Source organism: Muntiacus reevesi, chromosome 8, assembly GCF_963930625.1.
Source record: "Muntiacus reevesi chromosome 8, mMunRee1.1, whole genome shotgun sequence".
Lineage (NCBI taxonomy): Eukaryota > Metazoa > Chordata > Mammalia > Artiodactyla > Cervidae > Muntiacus > Muntiacus reevesi.
The window spans coordinates 43505995-43526589 of NC_089256.1; the positions used below are offsets into that span (position 1 = coordinate 43505995).

The window sequence follows — 20595 nt, forward strand, 5'->3', positions numbered from 1 at the left end:
ATAACATTTCTGCATGTATGTCATTTCTGTAATAGGATTTCATTTAATTTAAAACAGCAACACAACAAAAAATCCTTTTCCTATAGAGAAGTTGACAATTATGAAACTACTTTTACTTTCTCAGCTTCACATCCCACTACTAGCCCCATAACTCCCTATTTTACGTATCTGAAATCCTGAAATACCTGTATCTCCTCTACACAGACTATGCTGTTTTACTCCAACAAATTTTTCAAACATCCTGTACTTCTAACTTGACACATACCTACTCTGCACTACATATCAAAATAGCTCTTCTTTGGGCTTCAAAACCCTGAATAACCAACACCTCTCCTATGTAATTCATCTGCTGACCCCTCTGGATAATTTATTACTTTCCTCCATACTATTTCTGTTCCTAATACAAATAAGTGTCATTCCATGTATCATTTTGCAGTATATTTCTCTCCTGTCCTTCTTCAAATTCAGGTAGAGAGATTTTACACTTTGTACCTAAAACACTATACAATGCAGGCAAATTGAAGTAAGTTTTACAATCTGAAGAGAATAAGTGGTTGGAAAGAAAACAGACTCCATAGCTGAAGAATCTATGTTTGAAAATGGTTCCCATGATTACTAACTATACAACACCAGGCAAATTCTTTAATCACACAAGACTTCCATTTTTCCAATGATGAAACTAACAAAATAGAATATTAGCTACCTAGCAGTATTGCATGATGTTTAAATGAGAAAAATGCATTTTAAAAGCACTTTATAAATCATAAAATTTTAAGAAAAATTGCATTTTTATTTATGATTTAAGACATTATGTAATTCCAGTTAACCAAATGAATATCTCTAAGAATTTGAATTTGATTAAATTACATATAAGGTGTATTTATCTAGTATTTTAAAATAATTATTTTGGTAAATGTTTAATAAAGTACTAGTAAAATGGTGTTAATTTTTTGTGTTTGCTTAAAGTTAATGAGGTAAAAAGATATAAGATGATTAGCATATGCTGTCATTACTTTTTAAATTTATCCCTCTATACTACAGTATGTACCCACTATAGTTGGAGGCCTCTATTTTATTAATCTTTTCTACCTAGAATAACAATTTCACTAAGTAGTCCACAAAGTGTAGAAAATAATAAGAGGGGGAGCAAGGTTTCTGGAATAGCAGTGCAAGGAGTTCAGATTGTCTCCCCAGCAAAGCAAAATGATAAAATGCTTAGCCAACAACTGTGTGAAGTATATGGAAATTGTTCTAAGGGCACACAGCAAGTAAGAAACAAATCTTGGTAAGAACTGCAAGAATCTATTGCATTTTAGCAAAGACCTGTGCCTTTACCCCACCATCCTATCTCCAGGTATGGGAGGCTCTATTCAGCACTCTCTCTGCGCAAGAGCTGAACGTGACTGAGCCACTGAACCACCCAGCACTCTATTCCAGACAGCACCTGCTCCTCTCAGCTCCTAGCCAAGGACTGTGGTCTCACCCCAGGAGGGACAAGCTGCATCCCAAGTTGCAAAAGATTTATCCTAGCCAAGAGAATTGTCTCTTCCTTCCCCCACTCAGTCCCCACAAGTAAGTGAGAGAAGCCCTACTCCAAGCATAGTAGGCTGGAGCCCTAGACAGTCTCATCCTCAATGTGCTCACGGAACAGCTCCCATGCTGGGAGGGCCAACTTGTGAAGACTAGGGGGTACCATTGCTATTGCCCCTCTTTCGGTGCCTTCTCATACAGTAAGCGTGTGACTCTGGGAAAAGTGAGTCCTCATCCAGTTCTAGGGTGGGAGCACAGGGGTTCTGTCCAGGAAGAAAGGCAGGCTATGTGCTCTATTGCAAGACGTTAACTATTTGCAATACAGAAGGAATAACTCTAGCCTATAATTGTTGCCTAAAACCAATGGAAATCTTTGCTGCTGTTCAGTTGCCCAGTCGTTGTCTGATTCTTTGTGACCCCATGGACTACAGCACACCAGGCCTCCCTGCTCCTCACCATCTCCTGAAATTTGCCCAAGTCCATGTCCATTGTATCGGTGATGCCATCCAGCCATCTTTCTCTGATGCCCTCTTCTCCTTCTGCCCTCAATCTTTCCCCTTCATGGATCACACTGCCTTGTCGTGGCAAAGGGGCTTGCATAACTCAATGAAGCTAGGAGTCATGCCATGTCGGGTCACCCAAGATGGATAGGTCATAACAGAGTTCTGACAAAACGTGAGCCACTGAAGGAAGGAATGGCAAACCACCCCAGCATATCTGCTATGAGAGCCTCATGAACTGTACAAAAGGAGGTTTTTGTAGATAGCAATTAAGAGGAAGCTGGTAGGCTCAGGACATAAACAAGGCAAGTTTATAAGTTTAATAGAAAGAACCAAGGGAAAACACAGTCACGAAGAACCTACTTGGTTCTCTGTAAGTTGATAAGGATGTGCACAGCTGCTAGCTGAGCAGGATGTGGGACAAACCTGAAGCATTCCCTGAGTTGCACACAGATACATTGACATACAGCAGAAGTACCACTGCCACAAGTGGCTTATAAACAACCTCTGACCATACACTTGAGTAAACAATAAGCCACTCTGAGCCAACAGCAACTCTCAGGAAGTAAAATCACATTCATCCTGGCAGTGAAAAAGATTGTGAGTGTCCAAGGCTATAGCCTCTCAGGAGCAATGAGAGGGGAAATTCCCATCTATCAGTCCATGGTTCAACATGTGGCAAATAAATAATGAACTTCCTAAACTATGACAACAGCATTCAAGCCAACCACACATCTAATGGTAAAAGATAAAAATATAACTGGCGAATGAGACTTGAAACACAGCCTTTGACCAATATATGACATTTAAAAGAGGAATGATCTCTAATCAATAACCTTAGCTTCTACTTGAAAGATTAGGGGGAAAAAAAGGGCAAAATAAATCCATAGGAAGGAAATAATGAAGACTAGAACAACAATAAATACTTTGGAGAACAGAAAACCAATTAAAAAAATTAATGAAACCAAAAGCTGGTTCATTGGGAAAAAAAAAATCAACAAAATTGACAGGCCTTTAGCTGACTGACCAAGAAACAAAAAAGAAAGAAGACTCAAATTATCAAAACCAGGAATCAAAGCAGAGACATCACAGCCGACCTTACAGAAACAAAAATAATTTTAAGGGAAAAGTATTAACTTTATGTCAAAAAATAAGACAATTTAGATGAAATAAAAAAAATCACCAAAATGGACAAAAGAAGAAATGAAAAATCTAAGTATGCTTATTACAAGTAGAGTAACTGAATTAGTAATTTTAAATTTACCACAATAAGTCATCCGTTGTAAATGGCTTCACTGGAGAAATCTGTCAAACCTTCAAAGAAGAAATAATACCAATTCTTCATGAAATTTTTCCAAAAAATAGAAGAAGAAAACACTTCCTAACTTATTCTATGAGGCCAGTATAGATACCAAAACCAGACAAAGTCATCATGAACCGGGAAAAGAAAGAAAGATGGCTAAAGAATATGAATAAAGATGCAAAAATTCAGAGAAAGCACTCTATCCCAAAACAGAAGAATACACATTCTTCTCAAGTGCACATGGGATATTCTCCAGAATAGGTCATATATTAGGCCATAAGACAAATCTCAGTAAGTTTTAAAAGACTAAAATCATACAAAGCATCTTCTCTAACCACAATGAAATAAAAACCAGAAATCAAAAAATTCAAAACGTGTGGAAATTATAGCACACTATTATAACAAACTGTTACAGCAAACTTTAACACTGTTAACAGTGTTAACAACCAAACAGGCCAAAGAGAAAATAAAGCAACACATCTTTAAACAAGAACAATTAGAAAACACTTAAGAAATAAATGAAAACAAAAAGAAAATATCCCAAAACTCAATGGAGGCAGCAAAGCAGTACTCAGGAATAAACAGAGAGAAGATCTTAAATCAATAACATAACTTTATACCCTAAAGAACAAGAAAACGAAGAGAAATTAAACCTAAAGCTACCAGAAGAAAGAAAATAATAAAGATTAAACCAGAAACAGGTAGCTCAGTGGTAAAAGAATCTGCCTGCCAATGCTAGGAGACACAGGTTTGATCCCCGGATTGGGAAGATCCCCTAGAGGTATGGAAATGGTAACCTACTCCAGTATTCTTGCCTGGAAAATCCCACGGACAGAGAAGCCTGGAGGACTACAGTCCACTGGGTCGCAAAGAGTTGGACATGACTGAGCGCACACATAAAATAAGAGAACAGAAAAAAACAACAGGTTCAAGGAAACCAAAAGTTGGTTCTTTGAAAAGGTCAACAAAATTGACAAACTTTCAGCTACACTGACAAAGAAAAAAGAGAGAAGACACAAAAAACTAAATCAGAAATGAAAGTAAGGATATTACTGTTGACCTTACAGATATAAGGACTGTAACAGAATACAATGAACAAATTGTACAGCAACAAATTAGATAATGTAGATGAAACTGATAAATTACTAGAAACATACCAATCACTAAACTGACTGAAGATGAAATACAAAATCTCAACAAACTTATTTAACAAGAAGAGATTCAATCAGTGATCAAAAACTTCCCCAAAAGTAAAGGCCAGCACTGGATGGTTTCAATGGTAAATTCTAACAAACATTTTAAGAAGAATTAAGAACAATCCTCTCAAAAGCTCTTCCAAAAATATAGAAAAGAAAAAAAAGGCAAAGTGTTTAGGTTAATTCCTATCATACAGTAAGCACCATATACATTTGGGCTATTATTACTATTTATTTACTATTATCACTATTATTATTGGGCTTCCCCGGTGACACACTGGTGAAGAATCTGCCTGCAATGCAGGAGATGCATGTTTGATTCTGGGTCAGGATGATCCCTTGGAGAAGGAAATGGCAGCCCGCTCCAGTATTCTTGCCTGGGAAATCTCATGGACAGAGGAGCGTGGAGGGCTACAGTACATGGGATCACAAAGAGTCAGACACAACTGAATGAGCACATATACACTATTATTATCATACAGCAAAAGGCTATTTACTTCTAAAAGGTCTCCAAAGTAGACATTATATAATCTCCCCTTGCTCAACAATCATTACTAAGATACACTCCTTCTAGTGCAAAATTGTAAAGCAATAATACACAAACTCTGGAGACAGACTGTGGAGCTGACTCCTAATTGTGTCACTCTGTAGCTTTATGAGTCTTAGGTCACACAGCTTACTTAACTCTGACTGCCTAAATTTCTTCTTCTATGAAACAGGAATAGTAACAGTATACCCATTCTTTACTGGGTTGCAGTAAGGGTGAAGTGAGGTATAAAGTATGTGCAAAAGGGCTTAGAGAAATGTCTGGACACACAGCAAGTGCAATATGTATTTGCTATTACTTAAGTAATTTGTAAAATAGTAAGCTAATGTGTTAATTATACACCATGTGCTATGATAAGCACTTAGATTACATTTTTTTCCTTACAAAATCCCTACTATACAGATGACAAGGGTTGAAAAGGGCTTTCAAAGGTAACACTGCCTGTCATACTGCTATGAAGTGATGGAAATAGGATGCAAACCCAAGTATTTCTGGATACAAAGCCAGAGCTCTTTACTTTTCGTAAAGGATTCACCTCAACCATTTTCTCTCCAGGGCTAGTGACAAACAGGCAAAATCAAACACACCATTCTTCTCCCTGATCCCAGAGGAAGTTGTACAAACCTCCCTTTCTGAACACAGCCCTATGCACAGTTACTATCAACAGCAAAGTTGGTATGAGGAATAATATCAACTGGACATCCTTGCTATTTATAAACTGTCTCTCATACAAAAAGAGGGAGAGTCTTATTTAAGGAAGATAGCTTTAATTACTCCATAATCAAACTATGATGAACCACAGGTAAAACAATTTTATATGTAAGGTTACTTAGAGAAATATTTTTTAAAGAAAACTATTACTTGATCTAAATAAAATCTAAGTCTCTTGTAAAAACAAAAATTGGTTTCCATACTCCTGCAGAATCCCAGGCTTCTACAAACATGAGCTGCAACTCAGAGAAGGCAGTCAGTTGTTCTCATACCCCAGTTTCAATCAGGAACAGCTTTGGTTTTTATCTGTTCTACCTGTAGAACAGAGGTTCTTCATAAATTTCATTTAGGAGGGAAAGGTTTCTACTGCTGAATACTGACACTAAGAAACATTATTCTCTAAGATACTTGGAATTCACAAAAGTATTATAAACCCAGAGTTTCAAAACATTGAAAAAATGTTTCTCTCTGATCAAGGAGAAAGTACTATTTATTCTGAACTAAATCAGAGTCAATAAAATCTATTGGGTAACTTGGAGTATAATAACTGACTACATGATGCTCCAATTACTAAATACTAATAATTCCAACCAGAAGACTACGACTGAGACTAATCTGGTCACATCGCTAGTCCCTGTCCTGACTTAATTCCTCCTTCTGGTTACATTGACTACTCTTTTCCACAACTATAGGCTAAAAGTATATTATGTTTAACTCCCAAAGACAGCTTTTAAAATGGCAGGGTGGCACAAAGTGAGAAGGTCACCAAGATGGCTATTCCTATAACCATTCAGTCAAACTGTGGTCAGTGGAAATATCTGTCAAACATTACAGCCATCCTACCTGAACTTTACCCAGAGCTGGAAAGTGCTTATGGACAAAAATTATGATAAGGCCTTTGGGTAGCTTAACTATATTCTCAAAATAAAAATAACAATAGGGGAAGAGTTAAGAATATTATGTAATACAAAAACTCAGTAGAATATTATATAACCAACAACTAAAAATATTATGAGGCAACAAGGAAAAGCTTTTGAGATTCAGAAGTAATCAACAGAGAGACACCAACAGACACCAGAGTTAAAAAGGGAAAATACATTTGAGGGGTTGCCAGACAGGTTAAGTCTTTGGGTGTTACCACAAAAGGTTTGTTTGAAAGATTTGTTCTTCCCTTTCTGCTCTTTATATTTGTAAGAATTAAATGAGTTAGTATTTGTAAAGCACTAAAAACATGTCAGTGCCTGACATATAGGGAAAGCTATATATATATATATATAAAGTTCTTTTCAATTATGGTTTATTAACAGGATATTGAATGTAGTTCCCTGAGCTATACAATAGGACCTTGCTGATTATTCAGGGAAAGCTATATAAATTAAGCAATCAAAAGATGTTCAAGGGGTTTCGTAGGGAGGCCTGTGCAAATGAATCCCCATGCAATTCAGTGGTTCATGGAACAAATAATCCTGACCTTTATTTATTTTCCTCTTTGGGGTATTATAATGTCTAGCATCTAATAACAAAACCCATAGGGATGCAAAATTCCATTATAATAGTGCTGTGAACATAATAGATGCTCCATAATTTTATTTGGGAAAGGGCAGGAAAAAGAAATGACATGTCAAAACAGATAAGATCAAAGACATAACAGGCAGTTTGTAGGTTAAAAAAAAAAAAGGTAGCATGAACCAAGTAAAGGGCTTAGGAAATACAAGAGCTCAAATACTTATGAGGGCTTATAGTCCCTAAGATAAGCAAATGTATCATTTAAATTTAGGGAAAAAAAATTCAGAAAACACCTAAGAAATGAGAGTCACTAAAGGGCCAATTTGCTAATTATGGTTGTTAAAACCTTAGCTATGACACACACACACACACACACACACACACACACACACACACACGCAACAATTATATATCTGTAGGTATGTACATCACAATCCTGGCTTAATACACAGGTACTTTCCCATATTATAGGCTCTGTCATGGAAAAAAAAAAGAATTTCTAAGGAAATAATCTAAATAAAATTCAATGGAAAATGACTAAATGGTACACTAGGAAATACGTGAAGTAAAAAAGAACTGGCTAGAAATCAAGAGGTATTATGGATCTAAGGAATTTGGGAAGTACATGCACGGTATGTGGGCTTTCCTGGTAGCTCAGACAGTAGAGAATCTGCCTGCGATGCAGGAGACCTGGGCTGGATTCCTGGAAGATCCTCTGGAGAAGGGAATAGCTACCCACTCCAGTATTCTTGCCTGGAGAATTCCATGGACAGAGGAGCCTGATGGGCTACGGTCCATAGAGTCTCACACGACTGAGTGACTCAAACACACACGGAAGGGTCCAAAATATAAAATGAACTTATTCAAAGTGATGTTAATTTAGCCAAAGAGTTTAAGTGCTTATTACTCGTCCTCTCTCTTCACCCATACCAGTGAATGAAGAATGTAAAGAAAAGACTGAATCTGGAAAAAAGGAACAGTGAATAGACAGAAAGAAAAAGACCACAGTAAAACTGAAGAAAATGATTTTCTATGCTTCCAACTCCAGTGGATATAAGGTATTATTAGTCACTGTATCTTTCAAAGAGAAAATTCAAGGGTAAGAGGCTAAGGGGAATTCAAAGCAAGAGATCTTTCTTTATTCTTTGCTTTTACAGAATTAAATGTGATAATAAATAGTGATCACTTACAAGAAGCTCTTTTCCAACTTTTTAATGTAATCTATCCCTAGAATAGGTTAAACTTGCTTCCTAATGTTTAAGTCTCATTCTGGTCCAAAGTCCTCCCACTTCCCGTTCCCCTCCAATACTGCCAACTGACATCATTTCCAAATCACCATTTCCATCACTTTCAACATGACAATACTTCCAAATTGACACCATTTTCCTCCCTCCAATAAACACGTAAACTATCACGGGCTCCGGGAGCCTACAAGAAACACAAAAGTTTTTGAAATATAGAACTTTAGAACTAAACAAGAAAATTCTTAAAAATTAATCCCCTCCATCATTTCATTAGGGTTTTCCCTGGTGGCTCAGTGGTAGAGAATCCATCTGCCAATGCAGGAGACACGGGCTCGACGCCTGGGTCTGGAAGATCCCCTGGAGAAGGATCACTCCAGCATTCTTGCCTGGGAAATCCCATGGACAGAGGAGTTGACAGGCTACAGTCCACGGGGTCACAAAAGAGTCAGACACGACTTAGTGACTTGATTAAACAACGATATCATTTCATTAACATTTTCCTGATATAACTAATGATATTCAATAATCATATTGTGAGGTTAGAAACACAAGGACATGTGTTTTGGAATTCTTCCATTCAATAAGCAAAGCTGTCTTGATGGGAGGACGGGATACAAACTTTTTCTAGAAGAACATCAAGCCCATCACAATATTCAGTAAACACGTTCTAAAGACCTACCTTTTCACCACTGGAGTAGAAGAAATAACGCAATCGGACTATGTTACAGTGATCTAGCTTTCTCATGATCTGGAGCTCTCGGTTCTGAAAAGGAAACACATGAAAATATTTTTAAGGGTTACCTGCACATATTGACTAAGATGCTTCTGAAATAACATTAAGCACTTCAAAGAGCGGACTACAGATGTGTTACTAAAAAGTAACATCCATATGTTACTAAAAGGTATCACCAGTCTGACCATTGCTCTACAGTAAGATAAATACAGAAATCGAAAATAAGTGTTCAGAAACTTTTATTGCAATTTGAAAGAACAATTTTACATCCATGAATCTTACGGTTAAAAGTAGGGCCTATATTTTCCTAAGAGTCACTTTTCTCATAATTCATTTTTATTGTATTGTATAAAAATACAAGTCTTCAATGAACTGAAAAATTTTAAAACTGGTACCTCACTACAAATAGCTTGAGAAGGACTGGTTTATGCATGCAAGAGATATTTGAAATGAGTTATTATTACTATAATTTTTTTCAACTATAATAATAATCAACTTTTCACCAAGCAAATGAATATAGGTGCAAAGAAAACTCTCACATGCCCTGTTTTCCAAAATGCAGTGAAAAATCTGAGTTAGCCCTATTTAGAAGGGCTCAGTCATTAGAGTTAAAATATGATATACTAGAAGGTGTACAGTCCTAAAAATTTATAGATCACACAAATAGTTTTTCCTTAGGGGAGTTTCAAAGTTATGCTTCAAGAAAATAAAACATTAAACAATATGACAACTTCCCAACACTGCAATATAAATTTTGCAGTGATAAATCTGAGGAGTACATATTAATATATACATACAAATAAAGAAGTTAAATTCCAAGAATATACTTAACTGTCAGAAATCCAGTTAATAAAGTCCAAAATATCTATTAACATAGAATACCAAAATACTTGCTAAATGGACAGAAATATAAAATTTCTGTTAAAATGATTTAGAAGAGCTACAATCATAAAGTACAAACCTGGAAATTTGGAAGGTAAGTGATACTATGTTCAGAAAACAAGACCAAAATAAAGGGGTTGGGATGTATTATGGACAAAAGGCCTAATAAGCAGAACTGTTTTAGAGCAGAGTGGGCTCCAGTTCTTAGAAGATGACAGCACAAATAAACAAACATTCCTCTTCCCTAGAAATTTTCAATAAACTCCATGATGGTTCTAGCATGTTCTCTAAAAGGAAAGAGGGAACTTAAGATGACTCTCCTTCTGACTCTTTAAACTGAGTACGAGAGCTGGGCTTATGTATACAGAGATATTTTAAATCCTTTTTATAAAATATCAATCTTTCATTCCATTAGTTGTTATGTTTATAGCTGAAGCAATAAACAGGAAACTCAAGACAGTACAGTATACTCACTTTAACAAGGATAATACCTAGTATTAGACTCTGAGTTCTATTACAGATGACACAGAAAATTTTACAAATTTCAAAACTGTCCATTTTTTATTCCAAATTGAAGCTGTTTTTTGAAGTATGTCTATACTCTGTCAATTCACATCTAGGTAGGTAGTTTTGTGGGAGAATTACTAGTAAGTTAAGACTCCTCTCAGATATTAAGATTTTTTTTTAACATCGACGGCTATATTAAAATAAGCTATTTTTCTAGACCCATTAACCAAGGTAACAGAGAAGTATTACATTAAATTTCCATGTAACTTATGGAAATTTATGGAATTTATGTAAAGACTATGCATATAGGGCTTCCCCGGCAGCTAAGCAGTAAACAATCTGCCTGCAATGCAGGAGGTGCAGGAGATGTGGGTTCCATCCCCGGGCTGGGAAGAGCCCCTGGCGGAGGGCATAGCACAGCAACCCGATAGAGTGTTTTTGCCTGGAGAATCCCACGGATGGAGGAGCCTGGTGGGCTACAGTCCAAAGGGCTGCAGGTAATTAGACACGACCGAAGTGATTGAGTGTGTACACAGATACTATGCATATGATCTTTTATTAAACAGAATATAAGTGAAGAAAGTATATGGACTCAAATATTTATCTACCCTTACTTCCTGTTCATATTCTACTATTTTTGAAAGGAGGCTTAAATTTTCTCATTTTAAAATTCTCTAGAAGATTCAAAAGATAAATTTCACAGAGCAATTTTTAAAGTATTAATCAAGCCAACATTAGACAAAGCCTATGCCTGAGATACATTTAATATACAACTATCCCAAGCCTAACTTTTTACTGAGTCATTCTTTATTAGTGCATGAATGACATACTAATTCTACAGAAAAAAAAGTTGTTATTCTACAAATATAGTGTACCTCTTCTGTGCCAAGCATCATTTGCAATATTAAGGATATGGCAATGAATAAGAATAACAAAGTTCTTAACCTCATGAAACTTTCAACCTATGAAAGACAGTTCAGTTCACTTCAGTCGCTCAGTTGTGTCCAACTCTTTGCGACCCCAAGGACTGCAGCACACCAGGCCTCCCTGTCTATCATCAACTCCTGTAGTTTATTCAAACTCATGTCCATTGAGTTGGTGATGCCATCCAATCATCTCATCCTCTGTCGTCCCCTTCTCCTCCTGCCTTCAATCTTTCCCAGCATTAGGATCTTTTCAAATGAGTCAGTTCTTTGCATCAGGTGGCCAAAGTATTGGAGTTTTCAGCTTCAGCATCAGTCCTTCCAATGAATATTCAGGACTGATTTCTTTTAGGATGGACTGGTTGGCTCTTCTTGCAGTCCAAGGGACTCTCACAAGTCTTCTCCAACACCACAGTTCAAAAGCATCAATTCTCCGGCACTCAGCTTTCTTTATAGTCCAACTCTCACATCCATACATGACTACTGGAAAAACCATGGCTTTGAATAGACAGACCTTTGCTGGCAAAGTAATGTCTGTGCTTTTTAATATGATGTCTAGGTTGGTCACAGCTTTTCTTTCAAGAAGCAAGCGTCTTTTAATTTCAAGGCTTCAGTCACCATCTGAGGTGATTTTGGAGCCCCCAAAAATTAAAGTCTGCCACTGTTTCCACTGTTTCCCCATCTATTTGCCATGAGGTGATGGGACCAGAGGCCAGGGAGGAATAAACAATATATTTTCAGATCATAATAGAAAGAAGGGGCTATTATTTTAGATAGGGAAGTCAGAGCAGATCTCACAACGAAAGTTAAGATCTAAGGACAAATCTGAATCCTATGAGGATGAGAACCATGTGAGGCTAAGCGGAGAAAGCACTACAGTTACAGAGAACTTCAAATACAAATGCCCAGAGGTGGGCTTGAAAGTCAAAGTTGTGTAGTCATGTCTGACTCTCTGCGACCCCTGGACTATAAAGTCCATGGAATTTTCTAGGCCAGAATACTGGAGTGGGTAGCCTTTCCCTTCTCCAGGAGCTCTTCCCAACCCAGGTATTGAACCTAAGTCTCCTGCATTGCAGGCAGATTCTTTACCAGCTGAGCCACAAAGGAAGACCAGAAGAGGACTTGGCATATTCAAAAACAGCTAGAAGAATAATGCGATTGCATCACTGAGTAAAGGAAAAGGCAGGAAACAAGTACAGAGAGACAGGCAGGAGGGTATGTCATATTAACTCTAATGAAACTGAATTCTAAACTAAATGAAAGGAAAGCCAAGGAGGCCAAGCAAATGATATAATCTCATTTACCTTTTCAAATGATCATTTTAAAACTAAAAATAAATGTGGGGGAGGAGGTGAATCACAAGTTGTTTTTTGTTTGAACATGGATCAAGAGTTCTGTTTGAAATCCTGATATTAGACATCCAAGTAAAAATACTGAGGCTCAAGGTAGAAGTCTGGGCTGGAAATCTGTGTCTAGGAGACATTTGTATAAAGAGGACCTAATAACATCACCTAGGGAAGAAGTTTAGACAAATACACACACACACACACACACACACACACACAAACACTCATATTATCTGTATCTCTCTACCAACCTATCTATCCATCTATCCATCCATCCATAGGTATGAAAAGGAGTATATCAAGTGGAGCAATCGATAAAGTAGGGTAAAAAACAAGAGAGGCTATCTTACAGGTCAAGTGAAATAAGTTTTCAGAAAAAGGCACTGACCATTTATAGCAAAAGTTGCTGAATAAGAAATTAAGATGAAAACATAGGACAAATGAATATGGCAAATGAAGGATGTTAGTGACTCTTACAAGTGTGATTTCAGTGGTGATAAAAGTCTGACTAGAGTGAATTACTTTGGGATTGGGAGGGAGACACAGGGAAATAATTAAAAAGTCAGAAGGTTCAAAAAGAAATGAGATTTTCAGCTCTAGCAGAAAGAACAGATCAGCAAATTCGCTCCCCAAAACACATATAAAAAGAACTGTACTGTAGATAATAATCATTTCAGGGCTCTGGAAACCAACCAAAAGCAACAACAAATCAAGAAGCATTTATTCAAGAAAAACAGCTAAGATATTAGAGTTAAGACAGTGGGGGTCAGTGACCGTCTTGCTGGTAACCTACCCTCTCAATCACCTCTCAGCTCAGCCACAGCTCTGCTACCCTAAGAATGCAACACCAGGTGGGGAAAATGACAGAGTGGCAGAATATTAAGAAATACAAAGGGAGATCTTGGAAATGAGAGAGGCTAAATAAACTCTCTACATATCCCCGTGCTGATTTACAGGCTGTGCACACATGGGAGATCCAAGAGGGCCTTGAAGAAAAGTAAAAGCTGAGGCTGATGTAAAAAGTGCCTGAATTTCAAATGTATTCCCCAACCCATGAACAGAATCATCTAAGAAATGATGGAAGCTTTATAAATTCAAAATATTTGAACACAATTTCTAACCAATAACTGGCTGGCCACCAAGCAATGCAGATAGAGAGTCCAATCCTAAGAAATCAGGCTAAAAAATGAAAACTTGAATAAACATTTAATACAGAATTCAGCGGTTTCAAATTGGCAGAAAAAGAGTCTAGATCAGATCCCAGTAAATTGGAAAAAAAAAAAAAGGAAATGAAAGAAAACTCCCAAAAAAACAAGTTTCAGGAGGATAAAAAAAAAGTTAACAGAACCCAGAGTTCTACAATATATTATCTAAAACTTTTCACTGTTTAAAAAAATTGTGAGATGTGCAAACAATAGGGAAAGTAGACCTACACTCAGGTTAATAAAGAAAAGGAGCCAACAGAAATTGACTCTGGGCGGACACAGACACTGGATTTAGCAGACAAGAATAAAAAACTGCTATTATGTTCAAAGAATGTTAAGCTTCTCAACACTTGCCTTGACAGTGAGTTTTTAGATTTGACACCAAAAACAAAGGCAACAAAAACAAAAGTAAGCAAGTGGGACTACCTCAAATTAAAAAAACTTCTGTAGAGCAAAGGAAATCATCAATAAAATGAAAAGACAACCTATGGAATGGGACAAAACATTTGCAAATCATGTATTAGATAAGGGGTTAATATCCAAAATATAAAGAACTCATACAACTCAATATAAAAACCTTCAAATAATCTAATTTAAAAATGGGTAAAGGACTTGGATATTTTTCCAAAAAGACATACAGATGGCCAACAAGTATATGAAAAGATAACTTAACATCACTAATTATCAGGGAATGCAAATCAAAACCCCACCTGTTAGAATGGATATTATCAAAAAGGGGCAAGAAATAACCAATGTTGGTGAGAATGCACAGAAACAGAACCTTGGAAACGTATACTGATGCAGCCTCTATAGAAAAATAACAGTAACTGGTAGATGTACTATTGGTAGAGATGTACACTGATGCAACCACTATGGAGAACAGTATGGAAATTTCTCAAACTACTAAAAATAGAACTATCATAGGATCCAGCAATTCCATTTCTGGGTATATATCCAAAGAAAATGAAATGACTAACTCACAGAGAGACCTGTATTCCCATGTGAACTGCAGTTATTATTTACAATAGCCAAGACATGGAAACAATCTAAGCGTCCATCAACAATTGAGTGGATGAAGAAAATACGGTGTGCGCGCGCACATATGTATGAGAGAGACACACACGGAGGATTATGCCACAATGAGAAAGGATACCATGCCACTTGAAGCAACATGGATGGATTTTGAGGGCATCATGCTAAGTGAAATAAGTCATACAGAGAAAGACAAATATTGTATGATAACAATTAAATGTGGAATCTAAAAAAGCCCAACTCATATAAACAGACTAGAAAGGTGGCTACCAGAGGCTGGAGATTAGGGAAAAGGGGGAGGTGATCAAAGAATATAAACTTCAAATTATAACAGAAACAAGTTCTGAGAATTTCAAACATAGTATGATGACTATAGTTGATAATACTGTATTGTATATCTGAAAGTTGCTGAAACAGTAGACCTTAAATGTTCTCACTACAAAAAATCACAAGCTGTGATATGTTAGCAGATGCTATGATGGTAATCATTTTGTAATACACAACTGCATGAAATCAAAATGTTGAACATTAAAGTTACACAATATTATACATCAATTATATCTCAATAAAGCTGAAAAAATTAAAATATACTAAATATATATGTTCAAAGAATTAAAGGAAATTGTATTTTAAAATTAAAGAAAAATACGATGACAACCTCAGGACAAGTAGAAAATTTCAGTAAAGAAATATTAACATTTAAAACCTGGAAATACTAGAGCTGAAAAGTGTAATAACATAAGTAAAGGATTCACTATGGGCTCATGATTAGATTTAAGATGGTGTTTTAAAATATCACACCCACCGAACAATCTAGAAATATGTATAAAGTTAATCAAAAAAAGACCTACCAAAAAATGTATACAGGCGATATCATCAAAGAGGAAAAATAAAAGAAAATATGTTTGAAGAAGTAATTGCTGATAAGTTACCAAATTCGATGAAAAGCACTAATCCACTGAACCATAAAGCTTAATGAACTCCCAACAGGATAAATACAAAAAGATTCACACTGAGGAACACCCCTTTTGAACTGAAACCACAAAGGAAAAACAATGAAAGCAATAACAAAAAAATGATTCGTCATACACATGGGGAAAACAATATAATTAACAGCAGACTAATCATCAGCTCAACAGAGGAAAAAAGCCGTAAAATTTAAAAAATTCAGAATGCAGAAAGAAAAAAAAAAAATCTGTCAACCAAGAATGTTATATACAGAAAAATTACTCTTCAAATAGGAAAAGATTTTTTTTTTAAATTTCAGGCTAAAAGGAAAAGACACCAGAAGGTATTTCAAATACACAAAAACAAACAGGACCACTAGAAATGGTAAATACAAATGGGAAAATAGAAAAGATCATATGTTTTCTCATTTCATCAAAGACACAAACTGTATAACCCAATTATGATAACTGTGTTATTAGGCTTATAACAGAAGCATGACAATAATAGCAGGAAGGAGCAAGGAGAAAATGAAGCTATATTGGAAAAAAAGCTGCTGCTATATTAATACTGGAATTAAGTCAGTAACTAATCTGAAGCAGACTGTAATACATTGAAATGTACATTGTAATTTCTAAAGCAGCCACTAAGAAAATAATTATTTTAATATTAAAAATCAACACTGGACCTAAAATGGTACACTAAAAAACGTGTTCAACACAAAAGGAGGCAATAAATGAGAATGGAGGAACAGGAACGACGTGAGAGGACTTCCCTGGTGGTGCAGTGGGTAAGAATCTCCCTGCCATGCAGGGAGAAGCCACTGCAACACGAAGCCCTTGCACAAAGAGTAGCCCTGCTTGCTGCAACCAGAGAAAGCCCACCCAGAACAACAAAGACCCAGCATAGCCAAACATAAATAAATGAATAATTTCAAAAAAAAAAAAAAGAGAGATACAGAAAACAAAAAGCAACATGACAGGGGCAATTTCAATCAAATGAAAAACTATATAAAATATGATTAAGCATATAATCAAAGCCAGGTTGTCAGACTAGATAAGAAAAAGAAGCAGGCTCCAACTATATTCTTTTGGTAACGGGCATGCTTTATTTTCAGATTCAAAGACAACAGCTTGAGCATAAAAATATGGGAAAAAAAATATACCATGCAAACAACAACAAATGAGATCTGGAATGGCAATGTTATAAGGAGATAGTAATTTTTAAGAGAGGTAGAAATATTCCCATTTCTTACAAGATAAAGCCTAAATCACTTCATAATCCAATCCCTCTTTATCAACTCAATCTTTTCCTCCATTCAAGGCCAATGTGGTAACTAGACCCTACTTCTCACTCTCTGAGTGTATCATTTCATTCCCAATTCTAAGCCACTCATCACACTTAGCGTGACTGGAATGTCTCTACCCTCCCTCCCTCCTACACACATTCTACCCATCCTTTAAGTTCCTATTAAACTCCCATCTCTTTCACAAGGCCATCTCCAGCTGCCCCCACTCACACTAATCTTTTCCAACATCTAAATTACTTAGCACCTAAGAATTATTTTGGTATTTATTATATATACTCTCTTGGCTTTGTTTTACTTTACAACTATAGTTCATTACTATTATACAACATATTGTTTTTCAAAAAGTAGCTTATGAAAATCAGATATTATATGACTGGAAACACACACACAACTTGCCCAACCAGCTTACTCTAAGTGCCTGTAGAGCAAAATATGAATTTTGTCTCTATTAATACATCACCCACCGGGCTCTCAAAGCCTGGCCAAATTCACCTTATTTTCTAGGCAGTGGAGCAGCTAGGGCTTCGTCTCTCACCTCTTTTCAGCTATCTCAATTATCTCTTCCAATGTCAGGGCTTCAAGGCTGATGACTCCCAATGTTGTACTGCCAGAGCAGATCATCTCTCCTGTGTACTCCAAAATCTTTGAGCCAACTGCCTACTTGACAACTTCTCTAATGCACATCTTAATGTGACCCAGCATGAGCAGTATCCCTCATCTTCTTTAAACCCGTTCAACCCACAGGCTTCAGGTCTTGGTACTGAGAACTCTACCGTATCAGCTGTGCAGGCCAAAAATTCTGAAGTCTTGATTCCTCTTTCTCTCTGACCTCACCTTCAATTTGTCAAGAAATACTGTTGACTTCACCTACAAAATATATTCAAGATCACAACAATTGTACTCTGAAGCATTTAACAGAAACGGAAATTTATGTTTACAGAAAAACCCTGCAGCTGAATGTTCACAGTTTTATTCAATAGCTATCAGATGTCTTTCAATAGGTGAATGGATAAACAAATTACGGTAAATCCATACGATGGAATACCAGTTAGTAATTAAAAAATATGTATATGATTTCATTTATACAGCACTCTTGAAATAACATTAAAGAAATGGGGAATGGGTCACTGATTGTTGCAAGGGGTTAAACTAGAGGTTAGGAGTGGAGAGATGGTGGGAGAGAAATGAGTATGGTTACAAAAGGGCAAAGAAGGGTGGAACTGTTCCATATCTTGACGTCGGTAGTAAATACACAAACCTACACATATAATAAAATTAGGTAGAATTAAATACATACACACACATATACACAAAGTAGTATAAGAAAATATGGAGACTGAAAAGACTGGTGGATCACACTAATGTCAATAATCCTGGTTGATACTGCACTATAATTTTGTAAGATGTTATCAACTGAGGAAAACTGGGGAGAAAGTACAGTATTAGTAATAATTCCATGGTTATCTACAATTATCTCAATATAAAAACTATGTGTGTATGTGTATGAATGTAAGTGTACCTCTAGGATTTGATCATTTCTCAATACCTCCCTAGTGCAAGTCTATTGGAGTCTTTGGCTTAAATTACTAAATAACTTCCTAAATGGTCTTTCAACTTCCTGTTACTTTCCATATGCTCAACAAAGTAGGCAGAGGATCTTATATTCTAAAATGTAAGGCAGGGGATTTCCCTGGTGGTCTAGTGGTTTATTTTTATTTTTTTTTTTTTCAAAAAAATTTTTTTTCTTTTATTTTTACTAGTTGGAGGATAATTGCTTTACAATATTGTAGTGGGTTTTGTCATACATTGACATGGATCAACCATGGAGTTACATGTATTCCCCATCCCGATCCCCCCTCCCACCTCCCTCTCCACCCGATCCCTCTGGGTCTTCCCAGTGCACCAGGCCCGAGCACTTGTCTCATGCATCCAGCCTGGGCTGATGATCTGTTTCACTATAGATAATATACATGTTTCGATGCTGTTCTCTTGAAACATCCCACCCTCGCCTTCTCCCACAGAGTTCAAAAGTCTGTTCTGTACATCTGTGTCTCTTTTTCTGTTTTGCATATAGGGTTATCATTACCATCTTTCTAAATTCCATATATATGTGTTAGTATCCTGTAATGGTCTTTATCTTTCTGGCTTACTTCACTCTGTATAATGGGCTCCAGTTTCATCCATCTCATTAGAACTGGTTCAAATGAATTCTTTTAAACTGCTGAGAAATATTCCATGGTGTATATGTACCACAGCTTCCTTATCTATTCGTCTGCTGATGGGGATCTAGGTTGCTTCCATGTCCTGGCTATTATAAACAGTGCTGCGATGAACACTGGGGTGCACGTGTCTCTTTCTGATCTGGTTTCCTCAGTGTGTATGCCCAGAAGTGGGATTGCTGGGTCATATGGCAGTTCTATTTCCAGTTTTTTAAGAAATCTCTACACTGTTTTCCATAGTGGCTGTACTAGTTTGCATTCCCACCAACAGTGTAAGAGGGTTCCCTTTTCTCCACACCCTCTCCAGCATTTATTGCTTGTAGACTTTTGGATAGCAGCCATCCTGACTGGCATGTAATGGTACCTCATTGTGGTTTTGATTTGCATTTCTCTGATAATGAGTGATGTTGAGCATCTTTTCATGTGTTTGTTAGCCATCTGTATGTCTTCTTTGGAGAAATGTCTGTTTAGTTCTTTGGCCCATTTTTTGATTGGGTCATTTATTTTTCTGGAATTGAGCTGCAGGAGTTGCTTGTATATTTTTGAGATTAATCCTTTGTCTGTTGTCAAAATGGCTATACTACCCAAAGCAATCTATAGATTCAATGCAATCCCTATCAAGCTACCAACAGTATTTTTCACAGAACTAGAACAAATAATTTCACAATTTGTATGGAAATACAAAAAACCTCGAATAGCCAAAGCAATCTTGAGAAAGAAGGATGGAACTGGAGGAATCAACCTGCCTGACTTCAGACTCTACTACAAAGCCACAGTCATCAAGACAGTATGGTACTGGTACAAAGACAGAAATACAGATCAATGGAACAGAATAGAAAGCCCAGAGATAAATCCACGAACCTATGGACACCTTATCTTCGACAAAGAAGGCAACGATATACAATGGAAAAAAAGACAACCTCTTCAAGTGGTGCTGGGAAAACTGGTCAACCACTT

At 36.6% G+C, this 20595-nt stretch overlaps 1 protein-coding gene across 3 annotated transcripts in view; it reads right to left on the reverse strand.

The window, feature by feature from the left end:
* GSK3B (glycogen synthase kinase 3 beta) overlaps nucleotides 1–20595 on the reverse strand; it is a 202792-nt gene that overhangs the window by 83882 nt on the left and 98315 nt on the right. For all 3 annotated transcript variants that reach the window (XM_065943557.1, XM_065943555.1, XM_065943558.1), the window contains exon 3: nucleotides 9217–9300. In XM_065943557.1, coding sequence (XP_065799629.1) covers nucleotides 9217–9300 — 84 coding nt within the window. The remainder of the gene's footprint in view (nucleotides 1–9216; nucleotides 9301–20595) is intronic.